The sequence below is a fragment of the Arachis ipaensis genome, chromosome B08, assembly GCF_000816755.2.
Source record: "Arachis ipaensis cultivar K30076 chromosome B08, Araip1.1, whole genome shotgun sequence".
Classification (NCBI taxonomy): domain Eukaryota; kingdom Viridiplantae; phylum Streptophyta; class Magnoliopsida; order Fabales; family Fabaceae; genus Arachis; species Arachis ipaensis.
In genome coordinates, this window is record NC_029792.2 from 36,812,547 (window position 1) to 36,834,127 (window position 21,581).

General features: G+C 39.2%; 3 protein-coding genes across 3 annotated transcripts in view; 1 reads left to right on the forward strand and 2 right to left on the reverse strand.

Annotated features, from left to right (window-relative positions):
- Positions 2,272–3,890, reverse strand: LOC107610938 (protein FAR1-RELATED SEQUENCE 5-like). The gene is made up of 2 exons (XM_021108214.1): positions 2,421–3,890; positions 2,272–2,328 (listed from the first exon to the last, which is right to left on the reverse strand). The coding sequence occupies exons 1-2, from the start codon at positions 3,888–3,890 to the stop codon at positions 2,272–2,274; spliced, it is 1,527 nt and encodes a 508-aa protein (XP_020963873.1).
- Positions 3,900–4,384, reverse strand: LOC107610939. The gene is made up of 2 exons (XM_016312915.1): positions 4,213–4,384; positions 3,900–4,168 (listed from the first exon to the last, which is right to left on the reverse strand). Exons 1-2 carry the CDS (start codon positions 4,382–4,384, stop codon positions 3,900–3,902), a joined length of 441 nt encoding a protein of 146 aa, XP_016168401.1.
- Positions 6,741–21,581, forward strand: part of LOC107610940 (nuclear-pore anchor) — a 34,451-nt gene continuing 19,610 nt past the window's right edge. The window contains exons 1-34 of the mRNA XM_021108215.1: positions 6,741–7,140; positions 7,264–7,410; positions 7,552–7,650; positions 7,875–8,003; positions 8,104–8,196; positions 8,286–8,351; positions 9,332–9,421; positions 9,519–9,596; positions 9,887–9,958; positions 10,699–10,845; positions 10,941–11,033; positions 11,390–11,438; positions 12,118–12,221; positions 12,320–12,388; positions 12,704–12,844; positions 12,938–13,042; positions 13,129–13,242; positions 13,693–13,771; positions 14,132–14,235; positions 14,334–14,402; positions 14,718–14,858; positions 14,952–15,056; positions 15,143–15,256; positions 15,707–15,785; positions 17,787–17,839; positions 18,037–18,120; positions 18,210–18,263; positions 18,363–18,545; positions 18,646–18,693; positions 19,083–19,133; positions 19,553–19,636; positions 19,720–19,794; positions 19,895–20,079; positions 20,162–20,264. Coding sequence (XP_020963874.1) covers positions 6,835–7,140; positions 7,264–7,410; positions 7,552–7,650; positions 7,875–8,003; positions 8,104–8,196; positions 8,286–8,351; positions 9,332–9,421; positions 9,519–9,596; positions 9,887–9,958; positions 10,699–10,845; positions 10,941–11,033; positions 11,390–11,438; positions 12,118–12,221; positions 12,320–12,388; positions 12,704–12,844; positions 12,938–13,042; positions 13,129–13,242; positions 13,693–13,771; positions 14,132–14,235; positions 14,334–14,402; positions 14,718–14,858; positions 14,952–15,056; positions 15,143–15,256; positions 15,707–15,785; positions 17,787–17,839; positions 18,037–18,120; positions 18,210–18,263; positions 18,363–18,545; positions 18,646–18,693; positions 19,083–19,133; positions 19,553–19,636; positions 19,720–19,794; positions 19,895–20,079; positions 20,162–20,264 — 3,513 coding nt within the window. The 5' untranslated portion in view covers positions 6,741–6,834. The remainder of the gene's footprint in view (positions 7,141–7,263; positions 7,411–7,551; positions 7,651–7,874; positions 8,004–8,103; positions 8,197–8,285; positions 8,352–9,331; positions 9,422–9,518; positions 9,597–9,886; positions 9,959–10,698; positions 10,846–10,940; positions 11,034–11,389; positions 11,439–12,117; positions 12,222–12,319; positions 12,389–12,703; positions 12,845–12,937; positions 13,043–13,128; positions 13,243–13,692; positions 13,772–14,131; positions 14,236–14,333; positions 14,403–14,717; positions 14,859–14,951; positions 15,057–15,142; positions 15,257–15,706; positions 15,786–17,786; positions 17,840–18,036; positions 18,121–18,209; positions 18,264–18,362; positions 18,546–18,645; positions 18,694–19,082; positions 19,134–19,552; positions 19,637–19,719; positions 19,795–19,894; positions 20,080–20,161; positions 20,265–21,581) is intronic.

Sequence of the window (21,581 nt, forward strand, 5' to 3'; positions counted from 1 at the left end):
GTATAAATGCCAATTTCAATTCCTTTACTACCTGCAATCATCAATCCATCCGTGTGTGACACATTGTAAACCTTTTTTTCACCATCCGCTACAGATGCTCCCGCTACGATTTTCGCGGGATTATGGCCGGTCCCTACCGTGACCCCTGACCCTGACTACGCCTACAGGACATCGTCATCGTGTGGCCTGGAATATGAAACCTAATGGAAGGATCGTGCTTCATGGAGGATGGGACGCTGTCCGGGAACACTACGGCCTAAGGGATCAGTGGCTGGTGCTGTTCCGTTATCACGAAGTTCAAAACACCATGTATGTCATGTTCTTTAATGGTCATACAATGGAAATCAACTACTTGGCCCATGCCGAGCCGGGGACGGACTCCACTTGTATAAGCTATCCGACGGCCCCCAATTCAAGGCACATAGCCGATGGGTTCAGATCGACCAATCCCTTCTTTGTCAGTCCAATTGTGCACAGACTGGCAACCTGTTTTCTCGTAAGTCTCCCGATAGTTATTTTTAAAGGCAATTATTTTCAGTGCTATTGTTCTATTTAATTATTTCATTGCTCTTACCCTAAAAAATATGTCCTCGTTTCCATCCAAATGTCCCCCCTCTGCCGGGAGTATACGAGGATAGCCCAATTTCGATTACCAACGAGAGGGGCGCGTGGACTGTTCAGTATACACACTATGTCGGGAGGACGAATGGATGTTTTGGAATGGGCTGGTGTGCCTTAGCAACTGCATGCCAACTAAGACACGGCCATGTGTGTGTCTTCGAGTGGCTGGCGCCGCAGGACTACCGGCTGCATATATATTGAGAACTCATGTATCCTAAACCCCCAGCCACCGCCTCCCAACACAATCCAAGTAACTAGATCGGTCAATGGTGTTTTCTTGCCTCAGTTTGTCAAATACAATGATGCAAGCTGCATGTCCATACATCTATATCTTTAATCTACATTATATTTCCAGGCATACAATTCTACCTTGCCCTCATTAACTTATGCTTTAGATGATAAACACGATAATCGTTTCTATTGTTAATATGCGCGTAGCATTGCAAATAGACTGATCTTCCAATATTAGAAATGTATGTCAATTAGTGCTTGTGAAGTTTGAATGTAATTTTAAGATGTGAAGCTTGAATGTAATTCGATTCACTTCACCTACTTTTTGTATGTTTGAATTTTGAATTTTGAAACTTCACACTGATTTATTAATACCCTAAAAATGAGAATTAGTAGTGGTTGTTTATTAATTCAGAGTTGTTGCCGTGCTTCATTTAGTATTGATTCAGATTTGTTGCCGTGCTTTATTTAGTGCATTTTATTCATCACGTCCAGTGTTTTAAGCGTGTGTTTTAAATTACATCCAGAAGCCATGATCCCTTACAAAGAATTTCAAAACCGCGATTGAACCACATGCATTTTCCAACTAGCACACAAGCTAGTACAAGACGTAACCAGTTCTGAATGTCTACTGCAAAGAGGTGGACGAAGGGAGTTTTTTTAGGAGACGTCCATCTGAATATCCACTGAACGTTACAACCAAAATATCCACATAAACGTTACATACAAAAGATCCACTTACCATACATACAAAATATCCACTACAGATATAATCGTTATAAAGATGCCCCTAACTACCATGTCCGGTTCAACAAAAGGGTCGACAACGAGCGATTAATAATACATCAGGTTTGACAATGGATTTGCAGCTATTCGCATGACACCACTTCACACCTCCACTTCTTGAATCCCGATTAAAATCTGTTATATCTAGAGCACACGGTCGTGACGACTATAGGCCCCCTTTGCTCAATCGCGAGAGACATGACTGGCACAGACGTGTTGGTCCCAGCGAAGTCGCTGTTAGCAAACCCAGCCTGCGTGTCACTATCGGAGCATTGGAACGAAGGAATCTCCGCGGTCGCATACAGATCGCCGGATAGGTTATCATAGAGCTGACACCAATGTAAAAAACAAATTATTAGAACTATTTAACAGGGCAGAAATCTTAACTAGATCGTCTATAAAGCGACTAACCCACCATGTCAGTGTCCATCGAATCCATGTCATCTGCAACTGCGCCGGATGACTCCATTGTGCGGCGGTTCGGACACGTCGTCCTGTTGTGTCCCACCTCCCGGCACAAACGACATCGCTGGGTTTTCTTTCCACCATGAGCACCGTTACCCTTTGTATTGCGCCTGGGTGGATTCCGCCGGGCCTCTGCCACCCTCAGTAGGTGGCCCCTCGGGTGGAAAACTAGTGTCCCCTGCATCTTCGTTCTCGAAGTGCTTCAGCATCAACATGGCAATGTCTCTTACAAACTGGAAATTTTCAATGCTGTGACATGCAATCTTGCACACTTCCCGGTACCAATCCATCAGGCACCAGTGTTGCGTCAGTTGTACAGAATCCAGAATCACGCCCATCGACTGCACCGCCACAAGTTTTGCATCCTTGGTCCATCTCGGCAATATCAGAGACCTCCGGATCTCATGAACATTGTTCAGAACAAGCACCGCAATTATATGTTCGCAGGGGACCCCGAAACATTCCATTCTCATGCACGTGCATCGGGCCTCCCTTGTATCAGACGTTGCAACAACACGCCAATCCTTCCCCAGAGTGCCGTATCGAGAGACGGTGTGGATAAAATAGGAACCGTTGTCTTCAGAGTCAACCACCCTCATTGCACAGGCCCTGTCAAGAATGGGAACAAACAAATAGAATATTGCACGAGTGTAGTTCTCGGCTGCACTCCACTCCAGCTGTTTCAGGTTTGTGCTCATAACAGGGTCACCCTTTGCACACTCGAAATCAGCCTCCACCTCCTTTGCACGCACGAACATCAAGCATCCATGGAAATGACGTAAAAACTCAGTGTAGCTGTATTGAGACTTAACATACCGTGATATCACAGCGTGCAAGCCCTCGCACCTTGATGTTGTTCGAAATCCGGCAAAGAACTTTCCCCGTATGTGTGCTGTGGCCCAACTATGCCTTCTCTCGTACATATCCTGTACACATCTTTTATCGGCGACGCCAAATTTCTCAACCATCTCAAACCACTTTCTCTGGAATGTTCGGACCTCGTAGTCGCCAAGCATGCAATCCCTAAACATCCTGGTGAATTTGGGCTTTCCGATGTTGCTAGTGGCGTTTCGGAGTAGATGCCAAGCGCAGAGTCGATGGTGAGCCTCTGAAAAAACTTGCTCGATCGCAGACTTCATTTGCCTGTCACCGTCGGTTATTATGGACATGGGAGCCTTCCCTTTCATTGAAGTTTGCAACTGTTGAAGCAGCCAGACATAGGTCTCTTCTTTCTCGTCTGCCACCAGTGCAGCGGCAAAGACAACCGTTTGGTTGTGGTAATTCACACCGGAGAATACTACAAGAAGTGAAAGGTAAACGTTTTTCTTGTACGTTGCATCAAATGCAACCACGTCTCCAAACACCTGGTAATCAATTTGGCTCGTGCCGTCACACCAAAACAAATGTTGCAACATGCCCTCACCGTCAACAACTTCCTTGTAGTACAGTGTTGGATCATTTGTCTTGCACTCTCGGAGATACCTTAGGCACGATTCCGCGTCTAGGCCACCCTCCCTTCGTTGCTTCGCATTTACATTGTGCATGTCCCTTGTTGTGTACGGGACGTTATGATACCCGCCGGCTAGGCTCGCCATAAAACCGTGGATTCGGGAGACACCAATGCCCCCTTTGCGCATGTCGTTCATCTGCTCGATGTCCGCTTCGCTCATCCTCCGATGGCCTGGGAGCATGGAAGAAAATTGCAACTCAAGAACGTGGTGGTTATGCGCGTCTGAAAAGTACGCAACGTGCCAATGTCCTGATTCATCGTCCATGCGGAGTAGCATCCTTGCAGGTCATCCGCATCGTGTCTCGGCCCTCGGCCTCTTTTGCCAGTTAGGCATCGAGTAGAACTTCGGGGATCGGAACCCTTGTCGGTGGCACACGAACTCCTGACGTATCCTTACTTCGCCGCATTTTTCGCTTCTGGAACGTCTCGCGCCGAAGCCATGGTGCTTTGCATATTGCTGGTAGAACTCAAATGCAATGTCAACATCTGCGAAATTAAACTGGAGAACATCTTCCTCGCTCAAGTTCAAAAAATCAATCCAACCTATCGACTCCACTGAATCAACAGCGTAAAACTCGTCCTTCGCATAATTGTCAGACATTCCTCCGGCGCCGTCCAAACTGTCTTCCAATTCAACCGCATCCCATTGTCGACATCGGCCTCTGCATGATGGTCGTGTTCATCTTCCTGAAAGTCGTACTCCTCCGACTCCATCCCTGCAGAGCCTTCGCCCTCAAACGATCCAACTCCGTGGTCTGTTCTGTCAGACATTTCTGCTTCATCGGCGACGCTAACGCCCCCAGTGGTATCTTTAACCCCGGCAACCCTGTGCCAAACAGTAACAATGCGGTAATTTAGCGAAACACGCAAAATTGGGGGATGTCCTCCAAAGAAAATTATAGTCCTATGACGAAGAAAAATGGGGATATTTGTAAATCAAGTGAAGGGTGATAATACAACGGGTACCTTCTTTCCATTGATGGAGACGGCGAAGCCATCAACTGCCGAAGACAACTGACAATGCAGATCAGGCTCCGTCGTCGTCAGAGGTGAGGCTGTTTGTGGGTTTGGATCTGCCTGAACAGACTCGTTAACACTGAACACTTTCTCAATCCCAAAGAAAAATAGCGTATCGTGGTTCAAGATCTCCGAATCTCGTCGGATCAGTTGCTGGAACAAGACGCTGCCGAAACCACCGTCGGTGAGTGGTGAGGAGAAGGAGTTAAGCTGAGTCGAGAAGAGAAGGAATTAAGCTGAGTCGGGAGGAGAAGGAGTTAGCGGCGGTGGAGTCAATGGAATGGACGGTGCGATTGCGACGGAGCCACGGAGGGGAATGGGAGGAAGAGAACCTGGGCTAGAGGAGGAAGTTAGCAGCAGTGATAACCTGGGCTAGGTTAATTGTTAACCAAATGCTGGGTGTCCAACTAATTCTGACCATTAAGTTAAGTGTATTCATTTTAAAAATTCTAAAAATGACCCCCCTAACTTATACGAAATTGTGGAAAAGACCCACAAAAAATATGCATTTTTATTCTTGCCTCATTCGGCTGGCCGGTGTATGGGTGGCAACACTACCCGAACCCGCGGGTACTCACCCCGCCCCTACCCGCTCGGGGCGGGTACCCGCAGGGACGGGTTAGGATTTAACATTTTAGAGGTAATGACCAAATCAGTACCCGAAAGATTCAAACGCTGACATTTTGGTACATCACTATTGTTATTAACAAAATGGTCCTTAAAAGATTTTAAAATTTGACAAGCGTACCCACGAGTTCACCGGAGCACATTTCCGGCAAGCACAGTGCTGACATGGCCACTGCGTTTTGATGACATGGCAAATACCCTTCCCACCCTTCTTCTTCTCCTTCTCCTTCCCCCTCCCCAACGCACTCCCCCCCTTCCCCTTCCTGAATGCATTCTCCCCCCTCCCCAACCCTAATCCTTCCCTCCCCCTCCCTAATCCTAATCCCCATTCTACAACGCATTTTCCCCCTCCTCAATCCAAAATCCCCCTTTCTGAACCTTAATCCCCTTCCCTTACCCCTTTTAATAAATTCATCAATTTCCGCTAACCTTTCAAAATGATTTGCAGATTCTATTTAGCATTTTAGATTAAAACTATATATATTGAATAATTTTGTGATTTGGCATTTCACATTCCAAAATCAAACACTTTTTCCTCATGTAATTCTCAACGATGTTAACAATTCAATCAAGGAGAAAATCACACGATTTAGCAGAAGGAAGAAGAAGGAATGGTGAATGCAAGATGATTTTAACAATTTTTTTTAAAAAAAAGAACAAAACCAGCAAATTCGTGAGAAGGAGAGAAGATAATCTGAAGCAGGATGGCAAATAAAGCGATTCCGAATGGCAAGGGAGGAGGTAGTGTAAAGAGTGACGGGAACCACGGGAGGGAGCTACTTGCGAGAGAGGAAGCAGTGCCAGAAGTGAGACCTCGTCTTCGATACACGGAAGAATGGAAAAGGGGACGGGGGCTAGCAGCAAGCACATCAAGTAGTGAAGGCGAAGGGGAGAGAGAGTTGAGAGTGTGAGACACTGTGTTGGGAAGGGGATTAGAATTCAAAAGGGTAAAGGAAGGGGATTAGGGTTCAGAAAGGGAGATTTTGGATTGAGGAGGGGGGAAGTGCGTTGGAGATGGGGGATTAGGATTAGGGAGGGGGAGGGAAGGATTAGGGTTGGGGAGGAGGGAGAATGCATTCAGGGTTGGGGAGAGGGGAGAATGCATTCAGAAAGGGGAAGGGGGGAGTGCGTTGGGGAGGGGAAGGAGAAGGAGAAGAATTAGGGTGAGGAAGGGTATTTGCCATGTCATCAAAACGCAGTGGCCATATTAGCACTGTGCTTGCCGGAAATGTGCTCCGGTGAACTCGTGGATACGCTTGTCAAATTTTAAAATCTTTTAAGGACCATTTTGTCAATAACAATAGTGAGATACCAAAATGTCAGTGTTTGAATCTTTCGAGTATTAATTTGGTTATTATCTCAACATTTTATTACCCGCAGATAGGGTGAGACGAGTTTTATGCGAATTTTTTTGTCAGACGGAGCGGAATCGGGTATAACAAAAATCCGTCCCTACCCGCTCCGTTACCACCCCTATACCGGTGTGCCAAACATGAAAATGGCGTTTCGCGTACCGAATCCGTGCTCCTCTTTCTCTTTCTCTTTCTCTTTTCTTCTGTAACTAGGTGCACAAAACGATGCCGTTGTTCCTCCCGGACGAGGAGTTCGTGCGGTGCTCCGGCGACATTGCCACCGTTGTGGCGAAGGCTGACGCCTACATTCGCAGTCTTCTCCAGGAGCTCGACACGCTCCGCGCCCGCTCCCACGCCGTCGACATCAACGCCGAGCAGAACTGCTCCCTCGTCGAGCAGAAGTTCCTAACCCTCGCCTCCGACTTCTCCGCCCTCCAGTCCCGAGTCTCCGAACTCGACTCCGAACTCGAACAGCGCAATGCTGACCTCGTAGACGTACAATCGCAGAAGCACCAAGTTCAGCTCCAATCGGTACCGAATTGTTCGACATTGCTGCTTTGAAATGTTCCGAAACGTCAATTGCGTTTTTCTTTTCCTTCTTATTTTCGTGGAATTCTTTTTTGCGCCCACGTCTTTTACATTTGGTTTTCATAGGTTGAGAAGGATAGGGAGATAGAGAGGTTGAGGACAGAGGTTAGCGAGCTTCACAAATCAAAGAGGCAGCTGATTGAGCTCAATGATCAGAAGGATTTGCAGCTTAGTGAGAAAAATGCTTCCAACAAGAGAAACCTTGAGAAGATTGTGAGCTTTTCCTTTTTCAACATTTTTTTAATCTGAATTTTCTGGTGGTTTTGGTTTTGTCTTGTGTGGTTTGGTTTGGTTTGTTAGTTAGGGTGAAGAGTAATTTTGATGATGCTGTTTTGATTGTTTGTATTGATGAAGGTTCATTTGAATGAGAATGCTGCTCAGAAGGAGACACGAATAAGTGAACTTGAAGCAGAGCTGGGGAAGTCTAAGGCTTCTTGTACTCGCTTTGAACAGGTGTTTTCCCGTTGTTCTCTTTTATAATCACTTTCCTTTGTTTTACAAAGCTGTTTTATGTTCTTGTAGAGGTATTGGATTCAATTCCTTAAAGGACTGTAAGCATGTAATAAGGTTGCGTTGCTGTTCTATGAAGTCAAAATTGTGTTTAAATATTTTTATTGTTCTTCTAGGAATTTTCTGGTTTCATCTGTGTTGTATGTTGTGTGTATGTGAGTGAGCAGGAGAAGGAGATTCTTGAGCGACAGAATGCTTGGCTTAATGATGAGTTGACAACTAAAGTTAATAGTTACTTTGAGCTTCGTAAGAAACACACTGAATTGGACGCTGACATGTCTTCCAAGCTTGCAGATGTAATAATTTAGTTTAATTTTTCTTTCAAAATGATCTTGTTAAATTTATTTTCTTATGTGTTTGCTTTGATAATATTTGATTTATTGTCATTGCTTTCAGGTTGAGAGACAATTTAAAGAATGCTCAAAATCTCTGCAGTGGAATAAGGATAGAGTGAGGGAGCTAGAAACAAAGCTTAAATCCTTGCAAGAGGTTTCAAATGTTCCATGGGTCATCTTGAATTGTGATTGCTTTTATGTCCCTTTTACTGATTGATCCTTTTTCCTCCTCCTCCTTTCTAGGATTTAATTTCAGCTAAAGATGCTGCTGCAGCAAAGGAAGAGCGACTATCAGCTGAACTTTCCACTGTGAGTTAATTCCTGAATTCTTTGGCTTTATTAAAATCTAATAGGGTTAGCCATTATGTAGACTCCTCTGCTTTTCATGTTTTTGGACTAGATGAGGAATTGAACAAAAGGAAATGAGAATCTGGATTCTAAAGTAAGATAGGTTCTCACAATCTTGAATAAAATAAAGGAAGGGTGGAACATAACAAATTCATGTCATGTGACTACTAAATTAATTTTCCATACCAACTACCGCATGTTTTCCGGGGGGTGGGGGGATAGATATTAGATAACAGCATACATTAGTTTTAGAAAAGAGGGAGACAACTAGAGAGAATTTGAGAGAACAGGTTGAATTTCTAATCTTTCATTAATTTGAATGAATGTCTTCACAACTGAGAATACATATGTATAGAGGTGTACAAATAATCCTCTTTTTGTCTATCTGACTTTACTATAAAGGGTACAACTGATCTCATATGACAGTGGCATTGCAAATGATAAGATACAAGCTGCTGCACTAACCTTTTGATATCTAGGCTGATGAAGTTAGCCTTTTTACGCTAAACTGCCAAATTTTGAATGTATGATTTGGCAGTGAAGTCAACTTTATGAGATAGAAGATAGGTGAAGTGCAGAGTGCAGTTATGATGCTGACTAGAAATGTCCAAATGGAAATTCATGTAGGAAACTTCTAAGGAAAGCAGCAACAGTGCCACATTGCTGGCCAGAACCCTTGCATAATTGAGATAGTAACCGTTTTTAAGTAGCCATGAGTAGAACATCCGAGAGTCAAATTGAACTGTAAAAATAAGTCCATCCTGGACCTAGATAATGTTTGTGGGCATAGATGTACGTTCTGTGGAGGTAAGATTGACCAGGCAATACATGAACCCTGGTCCCCTCTACAGAAAATAAAATTATAAATAAACTGATCATTGGTTTCTCATTTACTTTGTAAATTATGTTTGTATATTGATTTTTTTAAATTTAATTTTTAGGTTAATAAGCTTAATGATCTATATAAAGAAAGTTCTGAGGAGTGGTCTAGAAAAGCAGCAGATCTAGAGGGAGTGATCAAAGCAATAGAGGTGAAATTTGATTGTAATTCTGATGTTTCTGGGAATTGGAATTGCTCAGATTTGAAAATTGGGTATTTATTTAATGTCACTTGCTTCTGTTCAACAGTCTCAACTAAAGCAAGTTGAGGATGATTATAAAGAGAGACTGGCGAAGGAAGTAACTTCTAGAAATCAGGCAGAAAAGGTATTATTCTTCTTTAGTCACTTGATATTCAGAATCTTATTTTCTTTCTTATATGTGTAATCTGTTGTTATTTTTGAAGAAATAATAATTATTGTAATCTTGCTACTTAATAATCATTTAGAATGGTTCTGTAAACTGGAAAATATTATTATTATTATTATTATAGTTATGCTTGTATATGGTGAATGATGGATGGCAATTTGTTTTTGTTCTCCTTGTTTCATTTGTGCGTAGTAGATTTCTTGTCAAACTATGTTATGTGCTAAGGTGCTCTACTTGGTTCATTTTAGGAGGCTGCTGATTTGAAAGGAAAGCTTGAGAGGCTTGAAGCTGAAACTGAGGCAAGAAAGAAAACGACTGAGGTCAAGCCCCGCAGATGCACCATTATACTGTATATATTTTAGCAGTTATTTACATTTCAGATGATGTTTGATATTGTATGTCCCCCAAATTTCTGATGCCATTGGATCATTGAGGAAAAATGAGCTTGATTTATGCATAAACCTGCCACTTCATTCTGCATGATATCAGTACAGCCAGATTGAAGCTACTTTGTGATGCAGTTGATATCTTATGTCCCACAAATGTCTGATGCCAAATGGCAGAACCATGTTAGTCTGAAATGTTCTCTGCTGTTGGCAGCGTCTAATTAATAATTTACTAATACTGGGATTTGAGTTTTGCTTTGTGGTGTTGGAGTATTATGATTGATCAAACATCAGATTATTTAACTTAATTTTTCAATTCACTATTTAGGGGAAGTTTTCTTCTGGTGTAGTGATGAATATGTAAAATGAGCAAACCTATTTCTACTAATTGTCTCAATTGACTGAAATTTGTTTCATGGTGGGTGTGTGGCAGTGCTGTTGTAGTAGAGACAATTTTTGTATAAATTAGTCCTGTTGTATAATTTAGATCATTTTTATCTGTAAGAAATAAATTATCAATATATGTTCATGGCCATGATTAAGAGATAATGTGTAGGCCATCATCTATCTAAATGTATATTCAATATGTTGTGTTGTGTGATACTTCAATGACAATATGCACTGATGTAGTTTCTTCAACCTTATTTATCTATCATGTATCAACCACCCTACAGTACTTCTATTTTCTTTTGGGTCACAGGTGGACGGCATCAATTGAAGATGATAATATGACAGATGAAAATAATTTGCTTGTCCCAAAAATTCCTGTTGGTGTCTCTGGAACAGCATTAGCTTCTTCACTCTTGAGAGATGGGTGGAGTGTGAGTTCTCAAACCGTTACTTCTTGTTCTGGTGGTGTTGTTCCTTTTGATATGTGTATTTAAATGATCTTACTGTATTGTTCTGTTTGCTAAAGTTGGCCAAAATGTATGCAAAATATCAAGAAGTTGTTGATGCACTGAGACATGAGCAATTGGGTAGGAAGGAGTCAGAGACAATCTTGCATCGGGTATGGCTGACATTTCTCTATACATTGTGTGCCACAATTGACTTCTCTGAAGACCATTGTACTTTTGGAGTATCAGAAATGAGTATATTCAGTTGTTTTAGTTTGTCTCTTTGTTGGGCCTTTTGGCACATATTATCATTGACCGACAGTTTTGTTGTTCTGTCATGCTTACATGATTTGGCTTAGTACACTATCTGCTGGTGTTGTGGAGTTCATAAATTATGCTCTCATACAATTTCAATTTTGTTCATTTGTTTATTCTTAATTGACAAATATACACTTTTTCGAATTCTATGGTCTTTGAATATATGATATCCCTCCTGTACAGTATGTTGAAGCTGACTTTCTGTTTACAGATTCTGAAAGAGTTAGAGGAGAAGGCTGAAGCTATTAAAGACGAAAGAGGTATATATCTTCAATTGATTGTTTAGGAGCTTGCTAAATAATCTGTGAATGAAGGAAATTAGAGGAAAAAAATTCTGCTGAGGTTCTGGGGACTTGACACGCCTTATGGTGAGAGGCACCAAATGGCGCATGTCTCAGTAAAGACAGACATGAAACAAATTAAAATATATATTCATTATTATACGTAAATTTACAAGGTAGTGATGACTAATGGTTCATTGAGAGGGTTAATTGCCTGGGAAGGATAGTCACCATAGTGGCACCCAAGGTTATCAATAGTGGATAGAGGAGGAAAATGCGTGTAAACAACTCTACTGTGCCTTCATTGGGGTGACGAGGTTAGAACTCTATATAGGGTGGGAGTGGATGCTGTGTGGGGCATCTCAGAAAGTTTGAAAACCTGGGAAGGACATAGTGGCACCCAAGGTTATCAATAGTGGATAGAGGAGGAAAATGCGTGTAAACAACTCTACTGTGCCTTCATTGGGGTGACGAGGTTAGAACTCTATATAGGGTGGGAGTGGATGCTGTGTGGGGCATGGGGCATGATCTATTTGATCACACCATGCATGCATGGTCATCATTAAATTGTTGTTAATAACTGGCTAGACCCAGCCAAAATAAGTTGATGAAGATAGGGAAGATAGGCTAGCTAATTTATTATACATCCTCCTTGCAGCGGAACATGAAGAGATGGTTGAAGCATATTCCTCAATGAACCAAAAATTGCAGAACTCCCTGACTAAAAATACTAACTTGGAGAAAAGCATTCAAGAACTGAAGGTTTATACATAAAATACTATATAATCTATTTATTAATGTTTTCTTGTTAGATGTAAAACGTAGCTCTGAGCTTTTCTTTTTTATCTTTGTTTTTTTAGGCTGACCTTAGAAGGCGTGAACGGGATTATAATCTTGCACAGAAAGAAATTGATGACCTTCAAAAACAGGTAACGATGGTTTTCCTTGTTCCCTAATAGTTGATAATGTGTGTTCTGTTATTTTATCAGTGTATTTATTTTTAAGCCTTGGTTGAAGCTTTTGTCAATGACAGTAGTCATGATGGAGGATAGTAAGTGCAATAGCTAAAGGAATACCAAATAAAATATAATAAAATAAAATAAAATTTGATCCAGTTCATTGGGCAGGCCCTCTTAAGTGAAAGAAAATTTGGTGGTTGTTCTAATTGCAATTAAATCGGTGCTGTAATGTATTAGATTATCCATTATGTATTATTAATAAATGAAATGATTGATTCCTTGCAGGTGACATTACTTCTGAAGGAATGCCAAGATATACAACTTCGTTGTGGATCCATTGGATATGATATTGTTGAAGATGTTGCAAATATAGCTTCAAGGACAAGTATGGAGATGGAAGCTGAAAAAATAATCTCCGAGCACCTTGTAAGGCTTTGTTGGCTTGATTATCCAATAAGCAGTCCTCTACTTCTCAAACTCGTCTGAAATAACATTTGTTCAATTGAAATTTGGATGCAGTTAACCTTCAAGGATATTAATAATCTAGTTGAGCAGAATGTTCAACTTAGAAGTCTTGTTCGTAGTCTTTCTGGCCAGATTGAGAATCAGGAGGTGGAGTTTAAGGTCAGTTAACTTTTCCATTATCAGCACAGTGCAAATTCTTGATAATATATGGTTCTTTTCCTACCTCTTTCTACTATGAATTCTAGGAGAGGTTGGAATTAGAGCTGAGAAAATGTTCTGATGAAGCTGCTTCAAAAGTTGCTGCTGTTCTGCAGAGAGCCGAAGAGCAAGGGCGCATGATTGAATCACTTCATACATCTGTGAGTTTTCATTATTTATTTATTTATTTTTAAAACATGGTGTAGGGTGTTCTTTTTTCCTGCCATAAGTTTTGGCATATGTTGAGAAGGTTTGTAGAAAACCTAACAGTAGATTAGATCAAATAAAGGATAAACTATTAGGGATCAGAATTTTAGAGAGGAGCCTACAATCATCCAAGACATTAATGTAAATTGCAAACATAATTGATAACAGGACTAGAATCATCTGAACCATGTAGCTGCTGGCTTCATTTAGTTAAAACTGCCGTGTGGTGCCGTTTTCTCTTTGGGTGAAGAACGAATAAAATAGCATATCATACATGTGGAATTCAAGTACTGGAAGTTTATATAACCATACTTTCTATTTGTGTCATCAAAGTTTTAACTTATTTCATTGTTTGTTACCTGATATTTCTGTCAATCAGTTCTTATTGTTGCTACGTCATGTAGGTTGCCATGTACAAGAGGTTGTACGAGGAAGAGCATAGTCATCATTTATCCCAGACCCATTCTTCAGAAGCTCATACAGGTATTTATTTATTTATTATTATTATTATTTTTAAAATAAAAAAACAATCAAAAGAAGTGCTATCCATGTAGCACACTTATGATAAAAGGAAAATATATGTTTGTCAAACTCTGAAATACCCTTTACTGTTTTCTTCTATTTTATCTAAATGACATGAGGAAAGGTAGGCCACTCTATTTCTGCTCAAATCTGGGTTATTCAATGTTAATTTGCCCTTTTTATCTATTTGATTCCAATTCTCACACCATGCATGCATGGTCATCATTAAATTGTTGTTAATAACTGGCTAGACCCAGCCAAAATAAGTTGATGAAGATAGGCTAGGCTTTTCTACTAATTTATTATACATCCTCCTTGCAGCGGAACATGAAGAGATGGTTGAAGCATATTCCTCAATGAACCAAAAATTGCAGAACTCCCTGACTAAAAATACTAACTTGGAGAAAAGCATTCAAGAACTGAAGGTTTATACATAAAATACTATATAATCTATTTATTAATGTTTTCTTGTTAGATGTAAAACGTAGCTCTGAGCTTTTCTTTTTTATCTTTGTTTTTTTAGGCTGACCTTAGAAGGCGTGAACGGGATTATAATCTTGCACAGAAAGAAATTGATGACCTTCAAAAACAGGTAACGATGGTTTTCCTTGTTCCCTAATAGTTGATAATGTGTGTTCTGTTATTTTATCAGTGTATTTATTTTTAAGCCTTGGTTGAAGCTTTTGTCAATGACAGTAGTCATGATGGAGGATAGTAAGTGCAATAGCTAAAGGAATACCAAATAAAATATAATAAAATAAAATAAAATTTGATCCAGTTCATTGGGCAGGCCCTCTTAAGTGAAAGAAAATTTGGTGGTTGTTCTAATTGCAATTAAATCGGTGCTGTAATGTATTAGATTATCCATTATGTATTATTAATAAATGAAATGATTGATTCCTTGCAGGTGACATTACTTCTGAAGGAATGCCAAGATATACAACTTCGTTGTGGATCCATTGGATATGATATTGTTGAAGATGTTGCAAATATAGCTTCAAGGACAAGTATGGAGATGGAAGCTGAAAAAATAATCTCCGAGCACCTTGTAAGGCTTTGTTGGCTTGATTATCCAATAAGCAGTCCTCTACTTCTCAAACTCGTCTGAAATAACATTTGTTCAATTGAAATTTGGATGCAGTTAACCTTCAAGGATATTAATAATCTAGTTGAGCAGAATGTTCAACTTAGAAGTCTTGTTCGTAGTCTTTCTGGCCAGATTGAGAATCAGGAGGTGGAGTTTAAGGTCAGTTAACTTTTCCATTATCAGCACAGTGCAAATTCTTGATAATATATGGTTCTTTTCCTACCTCTTTCTACTATGAATTCTAGGAGAGGTTGGAATTAGAGCTGAGAAAATGTTCTGATGAAGCTGCTTCAAAAGTTGCTGCTGTTCTGCAGAGAGCCGAAGAGCAAGGGCGCATGATTGAATCACTTCATACATCTGTGAGTTTTCATTATTTATTTATTTATTTTTAAAACATGGTGTAGGGTGTTCTTTTTTCCTGCCATAAGTTTTGGCATATGTTGAGAAGGTTTGTAGAAAACCTAACAGTAGATTAGATCAAATAAAGGATAAACTATTAGGGATCAGAATTTTAGAGAGGAGCCTACAATCATCCAAGACATTAATGTAAATTGCAAACATAATTGATAACAGGACTAGAATCATCTGAACCATGTAGCTGCTGGCTTCATTTAGTTAAAACTGCCGTGTGGTGCCGTTTTCTCTTTGGGTGAAGAACGAATAAAATAGCATATCATACATGTGGAATTCAAGTACTGGAAGTTTATATAACCATACTTTCTATTTGTGTCATCAAAGTTTTAACTTATTTCATTGTTTGTTACCTGATATTTCTGTCAATCAGTTCTTATTGTTGCTACGTCATGTAGGTTGCCATGTACAAGAGGTTGTACGAGGAAGAGCATAGTCATCATTTATCCCAGACCCATTCTTCAGAAGCTCATACAGGTATTTATTTATTTATTATTATTATTATTTTTAAAATAAAAAAACAATCAAAAGAAGTGCTATCCATGTAGCACACTTATGATAAAAGGAAAATATATGTTTGTTGCACTTTTTCAAAGTGTATATGATTAACAAATTTTGAGAGATATTAGGGGCTTGAGACAAAAGTGCGGCTTCTGTGGTTCTTTGTTTTGGTGTTTGCCCATATGCTTTCATTGCATATTTTAAACCCATGAGAAATATAGCCAATGCATTCGATGTTATTACCTCAATTGGTTTCTGTTTTTAAGTTTCTTTCTCCTTACTGTTGCTTTTACATGTTCTCCTAGAACTTGTAATGTAATGTCCTATGATCATGCTTGACATTGAATTTTATTGTTATTCCACATTTCCAATAACAAAATATTTTGCTGGGTTGCAAATCATGTTAACCCAAGTGTCTTTAACTCTTAGGTAATTATATTTTTAATTGTGTCTTAAGAGGGGGAGGGGGGTGTTGGACTGATGCTCGATTAAGAAGTTTTTGGTAAATGCTGTTCAGCCACAAGCTGTAAATAGCTTTTGTGGCATAATGCAAGGATTTAGGTGGATGACTTTGGGGAATGATCTATATATAATGGGGATATGGAAGAGTTTTGACGTACAACTTTTTTTTTGTTCTTGCAATGCCCTTCATCGTATATAATTCATAAAAATGTATTTTTCCATTTCAAAGACTTTAACCCAAGACCTTTTAGTTAGAATGTAAGCACATATTTATTATTATAACTCACGTTTAATAAATAGAAGAGTGGATTATGTATAAAATTGTTAATTTGTTTATTGGAATTTGGATGTACACTTTTATGTCATATATATAGATAATTTTGTAGTACTGTTGGTCTTCTTTTGTTTATAATTTTGTAGTACTGTTGGTCTTCTTTTGTTCTGTTTTATTCTGCTTTTACCTTAAGATATCCAATTTTGCACGTTGTACTATTGTTTCTTCTCTATTATGTTCATCCCTAATCCCAAATAAGATTTTCTTCGGTATATTTTCTCCTATGTTTGTTCAAGCTTAGCAGTAAGTCCTGTATAATCTTCCTTTCATGTGTTTATATTGCTTTGAGAATGTTGGCACAAAGAATGTAAAATAGTTGTCATATCGATATTGTATTTGTACTGATATACCCATTTCTCGGGTATTCCTGGAATAGTAAATTTTTTTTTATTTTTAGTGAAAAAAGTAATTTAACCTCTCTGAACTTTAAGCTCACATGCACTTTACACCCAAAACTTTTGAATTTGCAATGCGCAACTTTGAGGTTGTCAAGTGGTGTAGAAAAGGTCCTATGTTAACTTTTTTTCTCTTTCAAATTTCTGATTTTGCACCTTTTACTATTGTTTTCTCTATTATGTTCATCCCTTATCCCAAATAAGATTTTCTTCTGTATATTTTCTCCTATGTCGTTCAAGCTTAGCAGTAAGTCCTGTATAATCTTCCTTTTATGTGTTTATATTGCTTTGAGAATGTTGGCACAAAGAATATAAAATAGTTGTCATATCGATATTGTATATGTACTGATATACCCATTTCTCGGGTATTCCTAGAATAGTAATTTTTTATATTTTTAGCGAAAAAAGTAATTTAACCTCTCGGAACTTTAAGCTCACATGCACTTTACACCCAAAACTTTTGAATTTGCAATGCTCAACTTTGAGGTTGTCAAGTGGTGTAGAAAAGGCCCTATGTTAACTTTTTTTTCTTTTTCAAATTTCCTTTCTAATAAAAGGGTGGTGTTGTCAATAAAACACTTCAAGTGAAGCAGTAATTTTGTATGAAATGGTAACACAGAAAACTTGCAATTGTCAAGTGAATATTTTGAAAGTAAGAGTGTAGTGTGGATAAGAGCCAAAGTTAATTGAATGGTATCCTAAGAAAACTATAAGCATTTTACATTACTTTTTAGATGCAACTACTATAAAGTATTGTTAATTGAATGCTCTTTGCATATCTTTCAGTTGTCAAAGATGTTGGTAGGAATGACCTTGCTGCTTTAATTGATAGTTCACAGGTAAAGTAGATGTTTTGACTCTCGGAAACAATGTTTCAATTCCATATTTCTGTTTTGAACCCACTCTCCCAATTGTTCATTAAGAACATAATCAACATATATGATGTCCTCTCATGCATAAACCCTTTGAGCTTGAAAGTTGAAATGTGAACAAGCCCATTTAACTATTTATAGTTCACGATATTAGCTTTTGTTAGTTCTGCAAGGAGAGTTTAGCCTTCTGCTTCTTTCTGTTGCAGGCTAGCCTGGGTACCATACAGAGTGCTGAGGAAGTTCGAGAGGTGTGTTATTATTATTATTATTGTACAACCTACTTCGATTTTGCTTTCATAATTTTCTTATGAAAGTTTTATTGGTTTGAAATCTATAGGAGGCAAGAGTCGCAGAGAGAGTAAAAAAGGAAGAGTATATAAAGAAATTAGAGGTTTGTTCTGTTTGATTCTATATGAAACTTCCTATCACCTAGTGAACCATAATTTTCATCTTGAGAAAGTGCTTTTTGGGTTAAATTGTACCTTTTCAGAGGGAATGGGCAGAGGCCAAGAGGGACTTACAAGAAGAGCGGGAAAATATGTGGAGACTCATGCAAGATCGTGATCAAACCATAAAGAACAACACTATGCGGCAGGTTGAAGATTTGAGCAAAGAGTTAGCTAATGCATTGTCTGCTGTTGCATCTGCTGAATCTAGGGCTGCTGTGGCTGAGGTACATGTTTTAGATTTACACTTTTATATGCTTTATATGCTGGCAAAATTTTCTTAGCAAACTGTTGGACGATGAAGATAACTTTATTCCATATACACAGGCAAAACTCTCTGGCCTTCAAAGAAAAATGGGTTCCGTTGACGATAAGGTTTAGTTTCTTCTATAGTTTTTCTTTAATTTTTCAATGATCTTGCTTGTAGTTAGACAAGAGCCATGAATGTAGAGAAGCTTGCAAGTCCACCTGCATGTCTATGGTTTTTCATCGAAGGAAATACACTACTAGATTATGTGTAGCATGTACCTGCCATTACTTTGGTATGATATATTGTTAAATGTTGATTAGAAAGGGATATGATATGCTCTGTTATATAAGAGCTGAATTTTTGCAAACGAAAATTGTGTTAGTGGAGGTTTCTCGTACATTTTTATGGTTATTTTATTCTTTTTCATGGTAAACTCTGTATATATATTATTTTTGCACAATAGCTATTTTTTATGTTTACTATAATTTATTTTATTACTGATAACTGTCTGTAGGTTTTTGAAAAGGTTGGTGTAAGTGGATTTCTATCTAGCTCAAGTGATGTGGTGAGTGTAGAAAAAAAATAACTTAATTTGGCTTCTGTTACTAAGTTTGTATTTATGTATTATATGAAGTGAGTGACTCCAATATGGATAATAAAATTGGACCTGACATTTTATCTTTTTTATTCTTAAAAAGATATTAGTTTATTTTTATTATAAAACAAAACTATATTTTAAAACAAAAATAGCATCTGACTTACTATCTTGTGTCCGTCTTAGAGTGTGTGTGTGTGTGTGTGTGTTTGGGGGGGGTGCATAGTCTGCATGCTATTTAATCTGTGAATAAGGGGAAGTAACCATTATTTTGTCTACTGACTGTTAGATCCCACATCATGTTGAGCACTAAATATTTCCTTTCAATTCAAGTCATTATCAGTTGTGTTGTATTTGTGCATAACATTCCCCCCACCCAACTGACACAGGTTGCTGGTGAACTACAAGCAGCAAAAGAGGAGATTGAAAAATTGAAAGAGGAAGCTGATGCTAACAAAGCTCACATGCTACAGGTTTTCATTTTTTTGTTTCTTTAAAAGGATTAAATTTCTGCTTCACACTAATAACTACTTATGTGTTATATTTTACTTTGAAGTATAAGAGCATTGCTGAGGTTAATGAAGATGCACTCAAGCGGATAGAAACTGCACTTGAGAACTACAAAGTGGAGGTAATTTGCTATAATTAGATCTTCAAAGCTGTTTGTCTTACATCCTCCTGATGTTTTTTTGTAATTAAAAATTGTTTATCTTCTTCATTACCATATGTAGGCTGGGAATGAAAAGAAAGCTTTAGAAGGTGAACTTCATTCCCTTAGAGAGAAGGTGGTAGAGCTTAAAAATGAAACTAGTCTGAAATGTGAAGAAGTGGCTTCAGTAACAGCAGGCAAAGACAAGGCTCTTTCATCTGCTTTGGCTGAAATCACAACTCTGAAGGAAGAAATTTTAGCCAAATGGTAAGTTGTGTATACTATAATGCTTATTATTCTGCTTGTTTGGTTTCTTTTTTATATTAGTTTTTTTTTTTCCTGCTTGTAGTTCTCAAATATCAGCAATGGAAGTTCAAATATCTGGTTTTAAAGAACAGCTGGACGAGGAGCATAAGAAGTGGCGTTCAGCTCAAAACAATTATGAAAGACAGGTTTGCTTATGTTTGCTTCTGACTGTTGCTTGAATGAGTCATGCATTGGAAGTTTAACCTGATTTTGGTGTTTATGTCAATACTAAACTTAACAACATTAATAGAGTTAGGGAAGTGTCTAGAAGAGTCTAGAAGCTAGAAGTGGTTACTGATCTGTTAAGACAGTGCCAGCTAGGACAGTTCCTCCTAACCAACTCAAATTCCCCTAAGTGTGTAATGACTCTACTGCCCTTTTTCTCTGGCTAGATGAAGTTCACTCCTCTCTATGTATATAAGCACCGATTCCGTGCTATTATGATTCATTATTCAGAGTTATCACTTCTCACTTCTCTCTCTCTCTCTCTCTCATTCTCCAACTCTATTATGGTATCCGGAGCTTCAAATTACGGTAGCATGGATCCTCCTCTGTTGCCTCTTCTGGTGACTCCGCCATTGCCGATGGATCCTCCTCTTCGGCGTCCTCTCTGAAACATCCTTCCCTTTACACACCTGCCCTTCTTCTTCCCCATCTCCTTCCGTATCCAACCCCTATACATCCCCAAACACACAAATTCATTTTCCAGCAGACTAGTCACTCGGTCCATGATTCGAGGCCTCCTACCTACCCCTGACACACCTCCCTTGCACAAACGATCCTCACATACCACCCTAGCCACACACTCCCAGCCTGCATTGCAGAGCCTCAACCCTGCCCCACCTTAAGCCTCTCCTCTCAACCTCCAACAAAACAACCAGTATCCGGTTCTAAATATGTTTCCCTGTAACCTAGGTTTGTAGGTGATGCCCTGGACTCAGCTCAGCGGCTTGTTGCAATGACAGAAGAATTTCAGGTCGTCTCTTGCAAGTCTACTTGGTCCTTAGTCCCTCTTCCCCCAGGCCGCACTTGCCAATGGCTGCGAGTGTGCTGGGTAAAATAGAACCCAGACGGCGGTGTCAACAAGTTCAAGGCATGACTTGTTGCTAATGTTTTTCCTCAAAAGGTTGGATTTGATTACTTGGAGATCATTTCACCCATGGTGAAACCAGCCACCATTCGAGTAGTGCTAACCCTGGCTCTCACAAATGGTTGGGTTCTAAATAAATTAGATGTGAACAATGCTTTCCTAATTGGTGTACTTATTGAAGAGGTACAATAAGATAACCAGAGGTGTTCTTGGATGGATCTGGACTGGTTTGGAAACTGAACAAGTCACTGTATGGGTTAAAACAGGCACCGCGAGCATGGTTTGAGACCCTTAAGGCCTCACTTAAAAAGCCTCAGGTTCAGTAGTGCCAAGTGTGATCTCTCTCTCTCTCTCTATCAAGACTCATCAATCT